At 41.6% G+C, this 19195-nt stretch overlaps 1 protein-coding gene across 1 annotated transcript in view; it reads left to right on the top strand.

Annotated features, from left to right (window-relative positions):
- Window positions 1–6096: 6096 nt before the first annotated feature.
- RAB2A (RAB2A, member RAS oncogene family) overlaps window positions 6097–19195 on the top strand; it is a 92717-nt gene continuing 79618 nt past the window's right edge. The window contains exon 1 of the mRNA XM_066266182.1: window positions 6097–6461. Coding sequence (XP_066122279.1) covers window positions 6416–6461 — 46 coding nt within the window. The 5' untranslated portion in view covers window positions 6097–6415. The remainder of the gene's footprint in view (window positions 6462–19195) is intronic.

The following is a 19195-nucleotide window of genomic DNA, read 5'->3' on the forward strand; positions in this document are numbered from 1 at the left end:
TACTGGTCAGTTTGTTGATCTAAATTTTCTTGTTCTTTATTTTAAATGTTATATTTGTTCCCGTTTTGTTTTTTTACTTTAAAATAAGGTATGTGCAGTGTGCATAGGGATTTGTTCATAGTTTTTTTTTATAGTCTGGTCCTCCAATGGTCTGAGGGACAGTGAACTGGCCCCCTGTGTAAAAAGTTTGGGGACCCCTGAGCTATAACATGCTTAGCAGCCTCTCCTGTTCTGGCAGAGGTTACTATAAATCCAGAATATGTATCCACTGTAACGTGGTCATAGGACTGTTTGCCAAATGAAGGTATATGAGTAACATCTATTTGCCAAAGTTGTCCTGGTAGGAGTCCTTGAGGGTTAACTCCAAATGAAGGGAGAGATTATAGTATAGGACCCCTTGGACAGGATTTACCAATCTGCCATGCTGCTTCCCGAGAAAGTTGAAACTGTTTTCACAGGGCTGCAGCGTTCTGGTGATGAATAGTATGAGACTGAATTGCTCGATCAACACCAAATTTTTATTGGATAATACGTAATGTACACGGGTCGTTGTATGGCTCTCACGGAACTACATTTTAAAATATGTGGTGTTCCTGGCTCTCTCAGCCAAAAATGTTCCCGACCCCTGCATTACAAATGTTAAGGGCTTAGAAAAGTAGTTAATTTAAGAACACTATGGTGGGCCCTGGCTGGTTAGCTCAGTTGGTTAGAATGTTGTGTCGTTTCAATAAGCCAAGGCTGTGGGTTAGATCCCCAGAAAGGCCACATACAAAAATCAACCAATGAATGCATAAATAAGTAGAACAACAAATTGATGTTTCTCTCTCTTTCTCTCTCCTTTTCTCTCTCTCTCAAATCAATTTTAAAAAACTATATGATAGAATAAAACTATTCTGGTTTTTAACTCTTTTAAGATTTTTAATTATGAACACAAAATATTTCATGTAGTTATATTTTTAATCCACTATTTTATAAAATAACCTTATTATTATTCCTATAGTCACTGTTTCTCTGGTCCATGCACTCATGTAGGTCCCCAGTATTAGTAATAATCAATCTATTGGTAAAAAGAATAGCCTACATATAAAAGAAAGTATCTTCAGTCATCTACATACACATTGACTAAGTATGTGGATATGTAATTTTTCACTTTAAATTTTTTTTATTTATTTATTCATTTTAGAGAGGGCAGAGAAAGAGAGAGAGAAAGGGGGGACAGGAAGTGTCAACTGCCATATGTGCCTTGACCAGGCAAGCCCAGGGTTTCGAACTGATGACCTCAGTGTAAGGTCGGCGGATAATGGGAAAGGTCAGACCCGCGAACTTTGGCTAGGATCGCCCACAACTAAGCGCGCCAAAAGAAACTTCCCAGGAACCCTTTGGAAAACAGCGACCATCTGCCATCCAGTGAGATTTCACTACGTCATATTAGCCCGAATTCCCTAGAGGGACCCCTTTAAATATCTCCCACGAGGTTTAATTCTTGCGACTTCCCTGGCCTCCATCTTTCCTCGGGGTCAGGGAACCTCGCTGGGCAGGATGCGTGCTCTGTACTCAATAAAGCCTTTTGTTATTCCAAATTTGGTGGCTCTGAGCCCTCTTCCTTCCTTCTTGGTGGGGGAAAAATACTTTACACTCAGCATTACAGGTAAACGCTTTTATCCACTGCGCCACCGCCACCGCAGGTCAGGCTAATTATTCACTTTAGATTCTTCAAGTAAGCTTGTGAAGAATGAGCAGATGGAATAGAAGAAAGAAAACAGTCATATCTAGCTTTGACAAGTAGGTAACAATAGGTCACACATAGAAATGTAAAACAGGGAATACCAGTGGGTTACCCAACTAGAGCGGAAATGGCAGATTAGGTGGATAAGGGGAACAAAGTACAAGGGAAAAAGCTGAAGCATTTGGAATGATCAGGTTAAAGCAACAACTATGAAACTATGAACCTTAAATGTTCAGTATAAATAAGTATCCTTTCATAAATCTACCCTCATTTCCCAGAACAAAATTCTGTACTCTAAAATAATACAGTACCTCTCCTGTAGCCTTCACTAGGTCAAAGCCACTCGTGGCTCAACACAAGGAGATTCTAATCTCCTTTAAGGCAGGGTCTTTATTGGCTTCATTTAACTCCTACAGTTATTAGTGACAGGTTGGAAGTAGAGAACAAGGAGAGACTGAAAAAAAGGAGAAAATTACTTCAATGTTTAATTAATGTCTACTTGGAGCTTGACATTATGCTCTATGCTAGATGCTGCACTTACGTTATCTCATGAAAAAAACTAAGGCTTAGGGAATTTAGTAATTTTCCAAGATCACTCAACTGATAGGTGGTAAATTCAATATTTGAAACTAGTTGTATCTTCCTCCAAAATTGGTACTGAGCTTATTAGTATTTGCTGAAGAATTAGTTCTATCATGGTATTTAGAAATGGTTAAAGAGGGCACTTCATAGTTGTTCTTAATTATTTTCGGGTCATAGACTCATGCAAGAAACTTTGCCATAAAATTGCATATATGCAAATACATAGAACATTTTTCATACCATTTCTGGAGGATCAGAGCCCCCCAATTTCATTCCAGAACTGGCTAAGGAAATCATGGAAACCAAAGTAAGTACCTATGGATTACAGCAGGGGTCCCCTAACTACGGCCCGCGGGGCCGCATGCAGCCCTCTGAGGCCATTTATCCTGCCCCTGCCGCACACCCGGAAGGGGCACTTCTTTCATTGGTGGTGAGAGGAGCATAGTTCCCATTGAAATACTGGTTAGTTTGTTTATTTAAATTTACTTGTTCTCTATTTTAAATATTGTATTCATTCCCATTTTGTTTTTTTTACTTTAAAATAAGATATGTGTAGTGTGCATAGAGATTTGTTCATAGTTTTTTTATAGTCCGGCCCTCCAACGGTCTGAGGGACAGTGAACTGGCCCCTTGTGTAAAAAGTTTGGGGACCCCTGGATTATAGTATTCTAAGCCACTCTTTCTCCCATCCCGACCCACCCTACTTTTCTTCCCCCGTCTCAGAGCAAACAAAACCTTAAATAATGTAAACACATGAAAAGTTTGGCTGAGCAGTAAATGCAAAATTCCAATATAATACTTTACTTTAACATGTCATTGCCGGGGGGAGGGGGGAATGGGAGAGGGAAAGAGGGTGGGGAGGGGCACAAAGAAAACAAGATAGAAGGTGACAGAGGACAATCTGACTTTGGGTGGTGGGTATGCAACATAATTGAACGACAAGATAACCTGGACTTGTTATCTTTGAATATATGTATCCTGATTTATTGATGTCACCCCATTAAAAAAATAAAATTATTAAAAAAAAAAATGTCATTGCCCTGGCCAGCTAACTCAGCTGGTTAAAGCATCATTTTGATATGCCAAGGTTGCAGGTTTGATCCCAGTTAGAGCACATATAAGAATCAACTAATGAATGCATAAATAAGTGGGACAACAAATTGATGTTTTCTCTCTGTCTCTCTCCTTTCTTCTTCTTTCTCAAAAAAAAAATACCTATAACTAAAAATAAAATGTTATGGAGAACTTGGTTAAGAAGACCTCGGAGAAGCAGTCTCACAATCTTTAAATTTCAGTTATGACCTTCACACCATATATGATGTAAGACTGAGATATGAGGCTATTGGAATTCATTCCCAAGGGGGGTGAAATAGCTAAAAGCCAAACTGAATGGAAAATCCTAGGAAGTATCCTACCACTTAAGGGAAAAGAGGTTTATTTCTGTCATTTTGCTAGAGGAATTTTTCTTGAAAAATGTTTTTGAATTTTTGTTGTAAATGTGTTTTGCTTTTCGTCATAAATGTTTTAAATGAAGTTTCTGTGGCTTTTTAAAAATACTCAGTATTGTTTCAAAAAGGATTTAAGACAGCATATAGGCTTAGAGGAAATATTATAAAGTACATGTAGGAAAAAATAAAGACAAAGATATAAAATAGAGACAGAAATGGAAGCTGATTTTAAAACATAAATTTATATTGTAATTGGGTCTTTACTCCCTCAAAGTAATTAAAAATTATGCAGCACTAACAGTTTTATGTATTAAGTATATATTTTTCATAATTAACAGAATATTTTCATATACATTATCTCATCTGATCCTAAATTGACTTTGTGAGGCAGTTATTATCTACATTTTCTAGATAAGGAAATCAGGGCTCAGGGAAGGATTTGAAAATCAAGTCCTTGCTCTTTTGAGATTACACTGCTCAGCAGCAACTGATCATTAATTCCTGTGCACAAATAAGTAATGCATTTCAGTTCTGTTAAAGAATATACATCAAAATCTGTTGGCACTGACATTTTCCTGAGAGGATTATTACCTACTTTACAGGTGACTTTAGATCTGTACATCAAATAAAAGGACTTCAGACTTGGAACAGCCCTCTTAGATATAACACTTAACTCCTTCAACTCATAGATGAATGCACTGCTCTAAGAGGCCAAATGATCTGTCACAATCATCTAATCAGTTAGCGGTAGGGCCAAGATCAAAAGCCAGGTTTCCTAAGTTCTTTTCTTTACATTGCATTGTCTCTATAGCATTATGTCCACTTCTATGATGTCTTACATGCCTAATTCTGGCCTTTCTTTTGTTTCCCTGGTGTCCACTGGGTAAAGTTCTATGTGCACAGTGACATGGCTAGAAGACCTAGCATGACCTGGCACCAATTATTTCTGTACCTCCTCTAACAGTATGGGAATGTTCCTGACTTATAAGGATGCTAGCTTTTGTGTAATATCCTGACAGAGCTGTCCTATTGGGGCTACAAGGAGAGCAGTACCTCTGAGAGTAGTAGGAAACTGGGTTTCTCCTGGAAAGAGGGGACATTCTTGACGTCTGTCACCTGGAAAGATGAGAGAAGGCACTCAGATGGGAGGGACAAATGGGCTCTGGGACTCACAGGCCTTGGGCAGGGATCTCCCCTCCCCCAAGCAAAAGATTAGTGAACCAGGCAATTCTAGGTGACTTTTCATGTCAAATTTTTGTATGACATCCCTGAATCTTTAGTAGAATCTCCAAATACTCTAGAAAGAAACCTGAGTTCACACTTGGCAAGGCCATTCAAACCATGTAGCAACCAAGCATAGGCAGATTGGCATGAAGATGTTAACAGAACTACATGATAAGCGATCTCAAAAGAGAGAGAAGAGTATTAGGAAACAGGAACCAGCCACAAATCCCAGTCACTTCTCCCCTTTACACAACTTTCAATTCCCTGAATAGATCCATGAACTTTGCACATTCTATTTCTTATGCCTAAAACTTCAGTTTCTTTCCCTACATTTTTGTCCTTTCGACAAATTCTTATTCCTAATTTATATGCCTGGTTCAGACATGATCTTCTAGTTGCCCATGTGTTTTCTTTCAGATTGACTACTCATATATGGGTATTTAAGTATATTCCTGTCCTTATTTTTACGTAATAGTAAAAAAAATCTATATTTGTATTGATATAGCAACAAAATACTACATATCACTTATTATATTACAGGTAATTGTTATATATATTATATAAATAATATGTACTATAAATATGCATTTATTCACTGAGTCTTGTGCTTCCTTTTCACTTAACATGTCGGGCTTTTTATATTTTTTAGTTAAGAGCCTTGTAGTATTCCACCGCAGAGGCATACCATCATTTACTCCACATTTCCTTATTTACAGCTTTCAATATACAAATATTTCCATTTTCACTGTCAAGGTCGGGTCACCAAATTCAGAAATATCATCGCACTCCAATTCCGCTTAGGGAAGCTCCTGCATTTTCAAACGCCTTTTCACGATCCCCAAGGCAGGACCTGCGCCGACGCGACGTTCCCGGCACGTGCCCCCCGCGCGTTGCGGCTACAGAACACAACCCTTCCCTCCCTTCTCTCCTCCCGCTTCTCCGGGCCAACGCGGTACTGGCTCAAACACCCTCGCCGGGCTTTGCGCGGATGGGGTGCGGTCGGCTACGACTGGACCAGGATCTGGCTGGGCGGGGCGGGGCGGGGCCCTGGCTGGGCGGGGCTCCGAGCTGCGGGCGCTGCCGGCGTGCGAGCTCCGCCCCTTTACTCCGCGGCTCAGGCGGTGCCGGCGGCCGAAGCTCTTCCGGGTCGGCGCGGAGGCGACGCGGAGGTGGGGTGGAGGTGCGGCGACGGCTGTTATTGTTCGGCTGGGCTCGGCTGTGCGCTGTCTCGCTCGGCTCTAGGGGTGTCAGTTTGTCGGGCCTCTCAGCTCCTCACTCCCGGTTGCTGACGGCGACGGGCGGCGGTTGCGGCGGGCGGGGCCTGGCGTTTCGAGGCTGAGCGTCGCCGGGTTGAGGGGCGCGGAGGAGGAGGAGGAGGAGGAGGAGCAGCAGGAGGAGGAGGAGCCGTGTGCCCTGGCACTGAGCGGCCGCGGCCATGGCGTACGCCTATCTCTTCAAGTACATCATCATCGGCGACACAGGTGAGGGCCCCGGGCGCGGCCGGGCGGGTGTCGGCGGCCTGCGGGCCCGCGCTAGGGAGAAGAGGGCGTCAGGCCGGGCGCCGACGCCGGCCGGCGCCGCCCTCCGGGCCGAGCCGCTCCATTTCCGCAGTGGTAGAGCTGGTGACGTGGGCACTGCGAGCGGCCGCGGCCTGGCCCGGCCGGGCCCGGCCCGGGACCCCGCCCGGAGCGGCCCTGCAGCCGGCCCGTGGCAGCCCGCTGCGGTGCTCCTCTGCGGAGTGGGGCAGAAGGGGCCGCACTCTGGGCCGTGGGGGCCCGGCTCAGATGATTGCAGTCCCTCGCCAGGGCTTCTCTCTTGGAGGTCTCTTCACCGCCCCCGAATAGGCAGCGGGGAGGCAGAGAAGAGCAGAAGGTGATGGACGGGAGGAGGGTCTCGGGTTTCCTCCGCAGCCCATCTCCTCCGACCTGCATGCAGCTGCCTAGGCCTGGGCAAAGCGCTCCCTGATGTGGGACAGCCAGCCGAGAAGGACAGCAGGAAGCCTTTAAAAACAATTTTTTTTTCAGGGTCTACAAATAAAAGTTTTTTTCTTTTTCTAACGTCTTCAATCCTCAAGTCGGAATAAATCACATCCCATTGCTTGATGACTGAGGAATCCCTTTCCAGGTCATTAAAGCATGAAACAGTTCTGTAGACTTTGCCACGTGTAACCTGGGGGGGTTATTTAATAGTAATGCAAGGCCTTCAGTGGGGTGTGTGTGTGTGTTGGGGACACTGATTTTTTTCGATATACCAAATCCAGGAGACAACTGCCCATTTTCAGGTGGCCTGATGTCTGTTTAAAGCAGAAGGGAATTCGGTTGTTCTCACTTAAAGTAACACCTGAGTGTATTTTACAGATAAATATCATAAATATTTCTTAATACCTGTTATTATTTGGAATCTAATAATAAAACTGAGGCTTCCTCAGGTGTTATAACTATTAATATACCAGAGTCTGATTTCACTGATGACTCTTGCACAACTTTGGACCCTTTACACAACTTGGGAAATGTAAGCTGCAGCTTGTGGTTGCACTACTGATGTAGTAAATTCAATAAGTAATACTAGAAGGATGTTGATTGCTACCTAGAAGAAAAACTGTCTGCCATAAATAAGATTTTTCAGCTGTTTTTTGGTGTGTATTTGGTTTGGAAACTGGATGATTTTCTACAGAAAGCCCCCGTGAAGCAGAGATTTGCAAATGTTTAGTAGTGAATTTCTATACTTTAAAAAATGTTGTGGCATATTTTGAAGGAAAAAGAACTGGGGTTCTAAAGCCTACTGGCAACTTGGATTTATGCTGTAAAACCAAGAATGGAAAAGGACTTCACCTTAACTGTAATATGCGTGGTTTTGAAAAGGAGAGAGAAGAGTGATTGTGGACATTAGCAGTAGTGAAGGTTTGAATTAGCCTTTGCAAGTTTCTTTCTTTCAGCTTACTTATTGAGCATCTGCCATGGGTAAGGCATTGTGTTGGGAGTAGTGGGGCTACAAATGTTAACATGGTGGTGCTATTCTTTTGGATTTTGCTCACGTTCAAAAACAGTCCCTAAGCAGTTGAAAAGGAACACACTCCTTTCTTGCCATTGCTATTTCCACCTAGTTCAGACACTGAATACTTGACACTGGACTCTCTATACTGCAGTGTTTTCTCCCGACACTAATTCAGCCAGCATAGTTTACTGTCAGATTAATTTTCCTGAAACGGGGGTTTAGTAAGCTATTTCACTGCTTACATTGTTTTGCTTGACCTTCAAGAAACTCCATATTTTAGCCCTGTTTCCTTTTCATTGTTCCCTACCTTGCTTCTGCCAGTGAGGCCCAGTGGTCTTTTTTCTGATCCCTGCTGCTCCCTCTGCTTGGAGTGTCTTCTCTGTGGAAATTCTGTTAAATCTTTCAAAGTCTAACCTGGGTCTTCCATAATGCTTTCATAGTCAACATATATTAAGCTCTTTTGATGTGTTAAGCTTTTCCTGGTATGCAGGCTGGAAAGGACTACTGCTTATATGGATGTATCTCACTTTGTTTCATCTTTCTGATATTAATCTCAAAATGTTTTTTTTTTTCATTTTTCTGAAGCTGGAAACAGGGAGAGACAGTCAGACAGACTCCCGCATGCGCCCGACCGGGATCCACCCGGCACGCCTACCAGGGGGCGACGCTCTGCCCACCAGGGGGCGACGCTCTGCCCACCAGGGGGCGATGCTCTGCCCATCCTGGGCGTCGCCATGTTGCGACCCTCCTGGGTGTCGCCATATTGCGACCAGAGCCACTCTAGCGCCTGGGGCAGAGGCCACAGAGCCATCCCCAGCGCCCGGGCCATCTTTTGCTCCAATGGAGCCTTGGCTGCGGGAGGGGAAGAGAGAGACAGAGAGGAAGGCGCGGCAGAGGGGTGGAGAAGCAAATGGGCGCTTCTCCTATGTGCCCTGGCCGGGAATCGAACCCGGGTCCTCCGCACGCTAGGCCGACGCTCTACCGCTGAGCCAACCGGCCAGGGCAATCTCAAAATGTTTTGTAGATACTTGTGTAGGCATCTATATATGATTATGCACTTCTTGAGCACAGAAAAAATATTTTGTATGACTTTGTATTTCAGGAAGAGCCTAATAGCTGAGTGGGCCACTGTTTCTATTAATATGCATTAATAACTTGACAGCAGAATTTTTTAGCCCAGTTCTGCCACTTTCTTACTATCGACTTTGGCCAAAATGCTTTACCATGTTGCCTTAACTCAGGGGTCCCCAAACTACGGCCTGTGGGCCGCATGCGGCCCCCTGAGGCCATTTATCCAGACCCCGCTGCACTTCTGGAAGGGGCACCTCTTTCATTGGTGGTCAGTGAGAGGAGCATAGTTCCCATTGAAATACTGGTCAGTTTGTTGATTTCAATTTACTTGCAGTGTGCATAGGGATTTGTTCATAGTTTTTTTTATAGTCCGGCCCTCCAGCGGTCTGAGGGACAGTGAACTGGCCCCCCTGTGTAAAATGTTTGGGGACCCCTGCCTTAACTCAAAATATACAAATAGTTGTAAGATACGCTTAATGTGTCTTTCCTCACAGAAGATATTAAATCAGTAGTGTGAGATCTATGTTGATTTTTTTAAAAAGTTGTAATGTGAAAAATATGTATCTTAGGATGAAGGAAATCCCTGTTTCCTGTTTCTCACTTTCCCTAGCCTATATAATGGTTATTAGCCTCACTGCTCTCAAAGTGAGAGAAATGGGGACAAATGTCAAAGTATCATACTCATATTCTCTTTCAGAATTCCTTCTTTCATAGTAAAGTTCTTAAAAACTTTACATGATCGTGACGATCCGGTTGAAATGTTTGTTTTTATTTTGTATACAGTTTTGTTTTGTTTTTTACTTTGGATTGATTGATTGATTGATTGATTTTAGCAAGCGAGGAAGTGGTGGAGGGAGAAAGACATGGGAACATTGAGCTGTTCCGGTATGTGCCCTGACGGGGTATCAAACAGGCAACCTCTGGGCTTTGAGCAATACTGTTACCAACCTAGCTATCTAGCCAGGGCAAAATACCGTTAAAATACAACTTTAAGGCCCTGGCCAGTGGGCTCAGCGGTAGAGCGTCGGCCTGGCGTGCGGGGGACCCGGGTTCGATTCCCGGCCAGGGCACATGGGAGAAGCGCCCATTTGCTTCTCCACCCCCCCCCCCTTCCTCTCTGTCTCTCTCTTCCCCTCCCGCAGCCAAGGCTCCACTGGAGCAAAGATGGCCCGGGCGCTGGGGATGGCTCCTTGGCTGCTGCCCCAGGCGCTAGAGTAGCTCTGGTCGCGGCAGAGCGACGCCCCAGAGGGGCAGAGCATCGCCCCTGGTGGGCGTGCCGGGTGGATCCCGGTTGGGCGCATGCGGGAGTCTGTCTGTCTCTCCCCGTTTCCAGCTTCAGAAAAATACAAAAAAATATATATATATAGAGAGAGAGAGAGAGAGCTTTAAAATTTTCCATTGGTCTTGAGGTGGTAACACAATGCAATGTACAGATGATGGGTTATAGAATTGTACACCTGAAATCTATGTAATTTTATTAACCGGTATTACCTCAATAAATCCAATTAAAAATAAATAAATAAAACAGTGAGAAAAACATTTTTTTATCATTAGTAGTGTCTTATTCCTGAAAATCATTTAGGAAAATGTGTCATTTAAATCTAGATATAAAGTAGAAAATGTTTTCTTAACTAGCCTGACTTAATATCATAGGCAGATTAATTTTCAAGTATTGAGGGAGAGGAAAATTGTATACTTTTTGCTCCTAAAATTCTGGCATCTGCCTACAATTTTAATTTTAACCTCATTACTAATCTTCCCTCCCCTACCCTGCCACTCAACTAAGCACAAAAAAGCACAAACTGGTTGTGTTCTATCTGAAATGTCTTTATTTTTCTGCACACACATACCCCCGACCTCCCCCCCCCAAAAAAAAGAAAGGTCAGAACTTTTCACCTGACCAACTCCTATTTATCCATTCTCCCCCCACCCAATTCATCCATTAAGATGATAACAAACCCCACCACTTCTTACTGCAGTTTACTGGTCCCCCTTCAATTTTCATTCTTTTGAGGACAAGTGCTATATAAGTAAATAAATAAGATTAGCCTGGTTATATATTATATTACCTTAATGTTTTAATTGAGATATAAATGACATATTCAGGCATGTAACATAATGATTTCATACATGTATGTATTACAAAATAATTACCACAGTAAATTTAAATTTAGTTAACTTGTATTGCTACACATTTACAAAATTTATTTTTCTTGTGTTGAAAACTTTTAAAACTTTAGTCTCAGCAACTTTCAGCTATATAATCTAGTACTGTTAACTATACTCTTCATACTATACTTCACATCCCTAGGACTTATTATGTACCTTTTATCAGTTTCACCAGAAAGCAAACAGTGGAGAAACAAACTGGCAACTACATTGATAGACCTAGAAAGTATTATGCTAAGTGAACTAAGTCAAAGAAAGACAGATACCATATGACTCAGTTATGTGCTGCATCTAAACAACAAAATGTCAAACAAAACACACTCATAGATGCAGAAAACAAATTGATGGTTGCCAGATTGGGGGGTTGGGATGGGTGGGAAGGGAATTAGATATATAAATTGTCACAGAAATAAGCCTGACCTGTGGTGGTGCAGTGGATAAAGCACCGACCTGGAACACTGAGATCGTCAGTTCAAAACCCTGCGCTTGCCTGGTTAAGTAAGGCACATATAGGAGTTGATGCTTCCTGCTCCTCCCCCCCTTCTCCTTTCTAAAATGTATACATTAAAAAAAATTTTTTTTTAATTGCCACAGAAACAGTCACTGGGATGTACAGTACAGCATAGGTAATATAGGCAATAATATTGTAATAAGTATATATATATATGGTATCAGATACTAGGCTTACTTGGTGATCACTGTGTAAGTTATATAAATGTCTAATCACTATGTTGCACACCTGAAACTAATATAATAATGTATGTCAACTATAATTGAAAACCTTTATTTTTAATTTATTGATTTTAGATGGGGAGAGAGAGGTAGAAACATAAACATCAATGTGTTGTTCCACTTATTTATGCATTTATTGGTTGACTTTTGTATGTGCCCCTCACTGGGGATTGAACCCTCAACCTTGGCATTTGGAGACGACCCTCTAACCAACTGAGCTACCTGGCAGGGCTAAAATAATCTTCTAGAAAAAGAAAAACTGGGAAATTCAGAGGTAGAAAAATTCCATTAAACTTATTTTATTGTAGATACAAAATATGATTATTTTATATATGATATGCACCCATAGTTCAATAGTTTTGAAGAATAGTAATAAATCAAACACTTGCGCTAAAGAAATAGAGATCTTCATCACATACCTTTCCTTCTTTCCCAAGCTTCCACCAGCCTGAAGTCTGTATTAATCCTTCCCTTAGTTTCTTCATAGTAGTGTAACTTATGCATCTCTCAACTGTATTTAGTTTTGTCAGTTTTTAAACGTTTAGTAGTTTTATTCAACGAGAGAGCCAAAACATGTCTGAAACATACCTTTTAACATTATCTGAAATATGTCTGTTATACTTAAATATTTTGCTTTATGCATTTTATTTGTAGCCTTTCAAGATTTTTGATCAGCCCTTTCCTTTTCCTTCTCTCCTACCCAGTTTATTTGCTCCTTGCTTCCCCTAATATTTATATTGCTCCTGAAGCTTTATATTGAATCATAGGGACCTTGACACCCTGTATTCTCATTCTGTTTTCCCTTTCTTCACTTTCCTAGTGAACCTACCTACTCATCTCAAATAATGCCCCTCTCTGCCTTCTCAGTGGTTTTGTTCTTTTTGTCCTTATTCCATCACTGTTCCTGCTCCAACATGAAATTAATTTTTTCTTTTATTATCCGTACTGCTCCCCCTACCCACTTTATCTTGCCAGCTCTCCTCTGGCAGTGGCCAGTAATTTTGCTGTTTTATGTGAGCATATCAGTTTTGCCAGCTCAGCTGTTTTTCCTTCTCACTCTGGCCCAGCTGTGCTTGCTCCATTTTGTTATTCTGTGCTCATCCTCAGTCTGTGAGGCTGTGTCCTTTGCTACAAAAGATGCACCCACATCTTGACCTCCTTTGTCCTCCTTTCTACTCTTTTTTTTTTTTTTTTTTTTTTTTTTTTGTATTTTTCTGAAGCTGGAAACAGGGAGGCAGTCAGACAGACTCCTGCATGCGCCCTACCGGGATCCACCCGGCACGCCCACCAGGGGGCGATGCTCTGCCCATCCGGGGCATCACTCTGTTGCGGCCAGAGCCAGTCTAGCGCCTGAGGCAGAGGCCATGGAGCCATCCCCAGCGCCTGGGCCATCTTTGCTCCAATGGAGTCCTGGCTGCGGGAGGGGAAGAGAGAGACAGAGAGGAAGGAGAGGGGGAGGGGTGGAGAAGCAGATGGGCGCTTCTCCTGTGTGCCCTGGCCGGGAATCAAACCCGGGACTTCCGCACACCAGGCCAACGCTCTACCACTGAGCCAGCCGGCCAGGGCCTTTACTCATTTTTTACAAGAAACCTTCCCATTTGATTCCATCAGCCTTGTTTAGTTGTAAGATTTAAATACCCTACATTCCAGCTGTTATCCTTCACATACATGTATAGTCACCCCCCCCCCCCCTTAATTCCTGCAGTGTTTGTCAACTCAGATGGCTTGGGTCTCCTCCTTGGAGGTGCTATTTTAGATCTGCAGTGAGTCCTGGACATCTGTTTTATCTATCACCTATCTATTTTTGAGAGTACGTTTATTAAAGCTGGGGACAGTGAAACAAGGTAAGGGCTTAGGATAAAGGAAGCAACAGGATAACTAACGCCGGTGCTCTGCTTTGACTCTAGAAATGTCATAGGAAAGAAATGAGCCACATTGGGCTGCATGAATTCACTGAGAAGCAAAAGTCACTGACAAAAGGGTGCCAAAGTGGGGCTGCTTTTAAGCTCGCTGAAAAGTCTAGAAGTAACAGGAGAGAGAGCTTAGGCAGTGCTGTGCGTTAGCCCTCTGGAAATGTTTTAGGAAAGAAGTGAGCCACATGGATTCATTGAGAAGTAAAAGGAACAGTGTGGGGCTGCTGGTAGCTCATTGAAATGTCAGAGAAAACGGGGCCATGGAGACAGGTTCAGGGGGTAAGCCCAGGACAAGCTGCCACTGTTCATTCCTTCCCTGGTTGCAAGTCACGTGAGAACCCTTAGATTTTCAGGAGAGAAAAGTAAAGATGCAAGCCTGAGAGGAAAGAAAGGTGTGGCTGTGGTCCAGAGAGAGCCTGCAGACATAGATGGTTTTTAACTGTTGTTCATAGCAGTAGTGGTAGTATGACATTCCCTCTACTGGTCAGTCAAAGACCTTTTTTGCTTGACTCTTTTTCTAAAATTGACTTTTTTATTGTCAGATTTTCTGCTTTCTGAGATTTTATTTAAGTCATGCCTAAGATATATCCAGGCTGAATTTATATAGAATTCTGTATCACATTAGCTTTTGTCACTGTTTGTGTAATACATTGTCATAAGGAATTCTTGACACTTTTTATAGCTCAGACACAATATCAAAAGCTTTTTATCTTTTAATCTTTCAACATATATATGTAGTTACCATTTTACAGATGAAGAAACTGAGCTATGTCGTTTGTAGCAAATTATTTACTTATTTTTCCCTCCTCTTACCCCCACTTCTTTGAAGTTTTTACTTTTCATAGTTATGATGTAATGTAAATGTTTAAGTTTCTCCCAGTTTTCTTTTCAAAATATTACTATTTTCCGGTGTAGTTGAAAATTAACTGTATTTCTGCTCGTATCTAAGGGAGAAAGTAATAAAATAAATATTAAGTGATGCATGCTGCTGTGAAATTCTTGAATGCAAGTCTGTGCCTGGCACAGAGTGCCTCAGAAAACCATGAGTGTGTTCTAGGTAGCCTCTGCTGGGTAGGCTACTTGCATTGACCAGTTTATTTCCCCTGTGCAAAAAAGATTATGGTCACTTAGTAAAAATTTTTTTACAGTTTTTAATGCAAATGAGAGAAAGGGTGCATTAGTTTTGTGTTACTACTGTAAAATACCACCTTTAGCAGCTCAAACAACACAGCTTTGTTACCTTATAGTTCTGAAGTTCTATCTAAATTCATGTACATGTCAAAAGTCTGACGTGTCTCACCTAGCTAATGTCAGGGTGGTTTTAGCAAAGCTGGGTTTCCTTGTGGAGGATCTTTGCTCATTCATGATGTTGGTAGAATATAGTTTATTGCAGCTGTAGGGCTGAGATCTCTGTTTTCATTTGGCTGTCATCTGAGGGTTATTTCTACCTTCTAGAGTTCACCCATATACCCCCATTCCTTAGCTCTCTTGTCGGTGAACTGCGACTCGCGAGCCACACGCGGCTCTTTGGCCCCTAGAGCGTGGCTCTTCCACAGAATACCACGTGCAGGCGCCACCTCGATAAGGAATGTACCTACCTATATAGTTTAAATTTAAAAAATTTGGCTCTCAAAAGAAATTTCAATCATTGTACTGTTGATATTTGGCTCTGTTGACTAATGAGTTTGCCGACCACTGCCTTAGCCCATGACCCCCTTTTCTCTATCTTCAAAGCCAACAGCAAGCTAATCAAGTCCTTCTAGTTTTGAATCTTTCTGAGTCTCCCATCTCTCTTACTGAAGTTGGGAAATGTTTTCTGCTTTTGAAGACTTGTGATTAGATTAGGTTTACCTGGATAGTTCAGGATTATCTCTAAATCTGTAATCTTAATCACATCTACAAAGACCCCTTTGCCTTGCAGGGTAACATATTCACAGGTTCTGGCGATTAGAGTATGTATGCCTTTGGGTGGTGGTGGTTCATTATTCTGCCTACCATAGAGTTCTGGGGAGAAACCTAAGAAACAGTAAGTTAAAGTCAGAGGTAATATTAATACTTGGCAGTGACTGTTGTACCTTTTTCAAGTGAGCACTGAATTTAGCATTAAGCAGTACAAAGAGAAAATGCTGTTCATTTACCATAATTATCTGTTGCTTTTTTCAAAAGTATGTGCATGTATGTACTTAATTATAACTGATTTTGTGTATGTATTTTTTTTTCTTTTTTAGTGAGAAAGAGAGAGAGACAGACAAGGACAGACAAGGGAGAGAGATGAGAATCATCAATTCTTCGTTATGACACCTTAGTTATTTATTGATTGCTTTCTTATATATGCCTTTACTGGGGGGCTCCACACAAGCTAGTGACCCCTTGCTCAAGCCAGCTCCTTGGGCTCAAGCCAGTGACCTTTGGGCTCAAGCCAGCAACCACTGGGTCATGTCCACCATCCCACACTCAAGCCAGCAACTCCATGCTCAAGCTAGTGAGCCTGTGCTCAACCTGGTGACCTCAGGGTTTTGAAACTGGGTCCTCAGCATCCCAGGCCAATGCTCCATCCACTATGCCACCTCATGGTCAGGGTAAATTATAACTGTTAATAGGTCCTAATGTATATGTAGTATAGAATATAAATATGTAACTGGTATATTTATTCTACATATATAGCCTTTTCTAATGGTTCAACTGATTGAATCTGAACAGTAATATCCTTGAGGAAGGCTACATCTTAGAGTTGAGGAAAGGGAGACTAATTGTCACTTCACACAACTAGTAACTGACCAAATTGGAATTTGAACCCAGGTCTTTGACTCCAAGGTCCATGCTGTCTCTTTCATATCAGACATATACCTAGATACCCTCAAATTCCCTATCAGACCTCTGCTTTTGGCTTACTGGTCGTTTTGTCTGTTGAGTGGCTGGGGGAGTGCATAGTTACTTAGTTCCCTTTACTTAAACCAGAGGTCCCCAAACTTTTTACACAGGGGGCCAGTTCACTGTCCCTCAGACCGTTGGAGGGCCGGACTATAAAAAAAGCTATGAACAAATCCCTATGCACACTGCACATATCTTATTTTAAAGTATAAAAACAAAACAGGAACAAATACAATATTTAAAATAAAGAATAAGTAAATTTAAATCAACAAACTGACCAGTATTTCAGTGGGAACCATGCTCCTCTCACTGACCACCAATGAAAGAGGTGCCCCTTCCGGAAGTGGTGGGAGCCAGATAAATGGCCTCGGGGGGCCGCATGCGGCCTGCGGGCCGTAGTTCGGGGACCCCTGACTTAAACAGATAACCACCTCCACTCATGCAAAATAGAGTAGAACTGTTCTCTATAAAACAAGAGTAAGGAGTTTTCTCTGCTCCTTAGCAGCTTGAGCAACCTCTTGAATCTCCCAAAGTCTCATCTATAAAATAGAATGGATGCATGAGATAATATGTATAACATGGTCATGAATAAGAAATGCTTGATATTTTATCTTTGCTTTTTATCTTGCTTCTTTGAATGTTTCTATACTTTCTCCATGTGCATTTGAAACAACAACAAAAAAAATAGACTCTAGGAATTTGTTCTAGGAAGGACTCTATTATTACAAAGAACAGAAACCTACTCCAACTACCTTACAAAAAAGAAGTTTTGATAAGAATTTAAAGGATCCTCATAGGAATCCGAGAAAACGTGTGTAAAGAAAAAACAAGTCTTGGAGAACTGGCCACTCTGAAATCTTTTTTTTCCCTTTCATAGCTTCTCTTTCAACCCTTGAGGTAATTAGGAATGTATGTTTTGGGTTTTAACTATTTATTTTTATTTAACTATATTTTGATTGTTGATTTATGACTTTATTTCTCTTAGGTAAGAGAACATATACTATGTGTGTTGGTTCTTCAGTGTTTAAGGCTAATTTTGTATCTGAGTACTTGGTCACTGTTTGTATGTATTCCATCTGTGCTTAAAATGTGTATTCTTGGGTATGTGCAGGATTCCGTTCATGTCCATTAGTGAGTTTTGGAATGAGATGTTAACATCTATTATGATAATAGATTTTTTTTTCTTTCAGATTAAATTTTTTCCCCCAGTAAATTTGAGGGCTCGTTGGTAAGGCTCATATAGACTAAGGTCTTTACATCTTGCTGAAGAGCTAGTTATGCCTTTGTCATTAAGTTACACTCCAGTTTTTACACATTTGGTAGTGTAGTTTTTGGTATTCAAGTGTTTGATCTTACTTTTGAATATTGCCTTTTGATTTATATTTCCCTAACATGCACTTTTTAATTCTTGTTTCTTTTTATTCATGGAATCAGGGTTTTTTGTTGTTTTGTTTAGGAAACAAACATTACAATTATAGTCAAAGCCCCTTATATTCTCTTTTACCTTTCACCTTTCTTCATCCCTGGAGGTAACCGTCTCCTGAATTTGGTGTTTATTATTTCTTTGAAAGTTTCTGAACGATTACTACATATGTATGTATTTGTAAACAGTGTACAATATTTCATAGCTTTTTTCCCAACTTCATATTAATGGAATTGTGTTTGCTCTGAAACTCTTTTTTTGTTTTGTTTTGTTCTTATTTTTTGTATTTTTCAGAAGTTAGAAGCGGGGAGGCAGTCAGACAGATTCCCACATGCACCTGACCAGGATCCACCTGGCCAGCCCACCAGGGTGCGATGCTCTGCCCATCTAGGGCATTGCTCAGTTGTGGCTGGAGCCATTCTAGCACCTGAGGTGGAGGCCATGGAGCCGTTCTCAGTGCCCAGGCCAACTTTGCTCCAATGGAGCCTTGGCTGCGGGAGGGGAAGAGAGAGAGAGAGAGAGAGAGAGAGAAAGGAGAGGACTTGCACACTCCTGGCCAACACTCTACTGCTGAGCCAACTGGCCGAGGCCGAAACTATTTTTGTTCAACATTATTTTTAGGAATTTATCTAGATCACTACTATGTTTTGCTCAATTTTGTTAATACTGTTTATTGGTTTAATTTATATTCTATTGTATGACTATGCTACAATTTTCCCATTCTCTTTATTTAAGCAAATTTTAAGGTGGGTTGTTTGTTGTATTGTGAAAAGACACTATTGGATGGATTATTCATGTGCCTGCCTCCATGAACACGTGTGCTAGAGTTCTGTTCTGTATACCTTGAAATGGACTTGTGAGTGTAAGATATATACATCTTCAGTGTTACCAGCTAATCTAAATCACTCTCCAGAGTGGTTATCAGTTAACTTTCATTCTTGTTTTTTCAGCCCTACTCTATCCCTTCCTTTTTTAAAAGAAAAAGGTCTATGTTTTTTTATATACCCCATTGCTATGTTTTTTAAAAATTCAGTCTGAGAGT

Source organism: Saccopteryx bilineata, chromosome 3 (genome assembly GCF_036850765.1).
Source record: "Saccopteryx bilineata isolate mSacBil1 chromosome 3, mSacBil1_pri_phased_curated, whole genome shotgun sequence".
In the NCBI taxonomy this organism is placed as follows: domain Eukaryota; kingdom Metazoa; phylum Chordata; class Mammalia; order Chiroptera; family Emballonuridae; genus Saccopteryx; species Saccopteryx bilineata.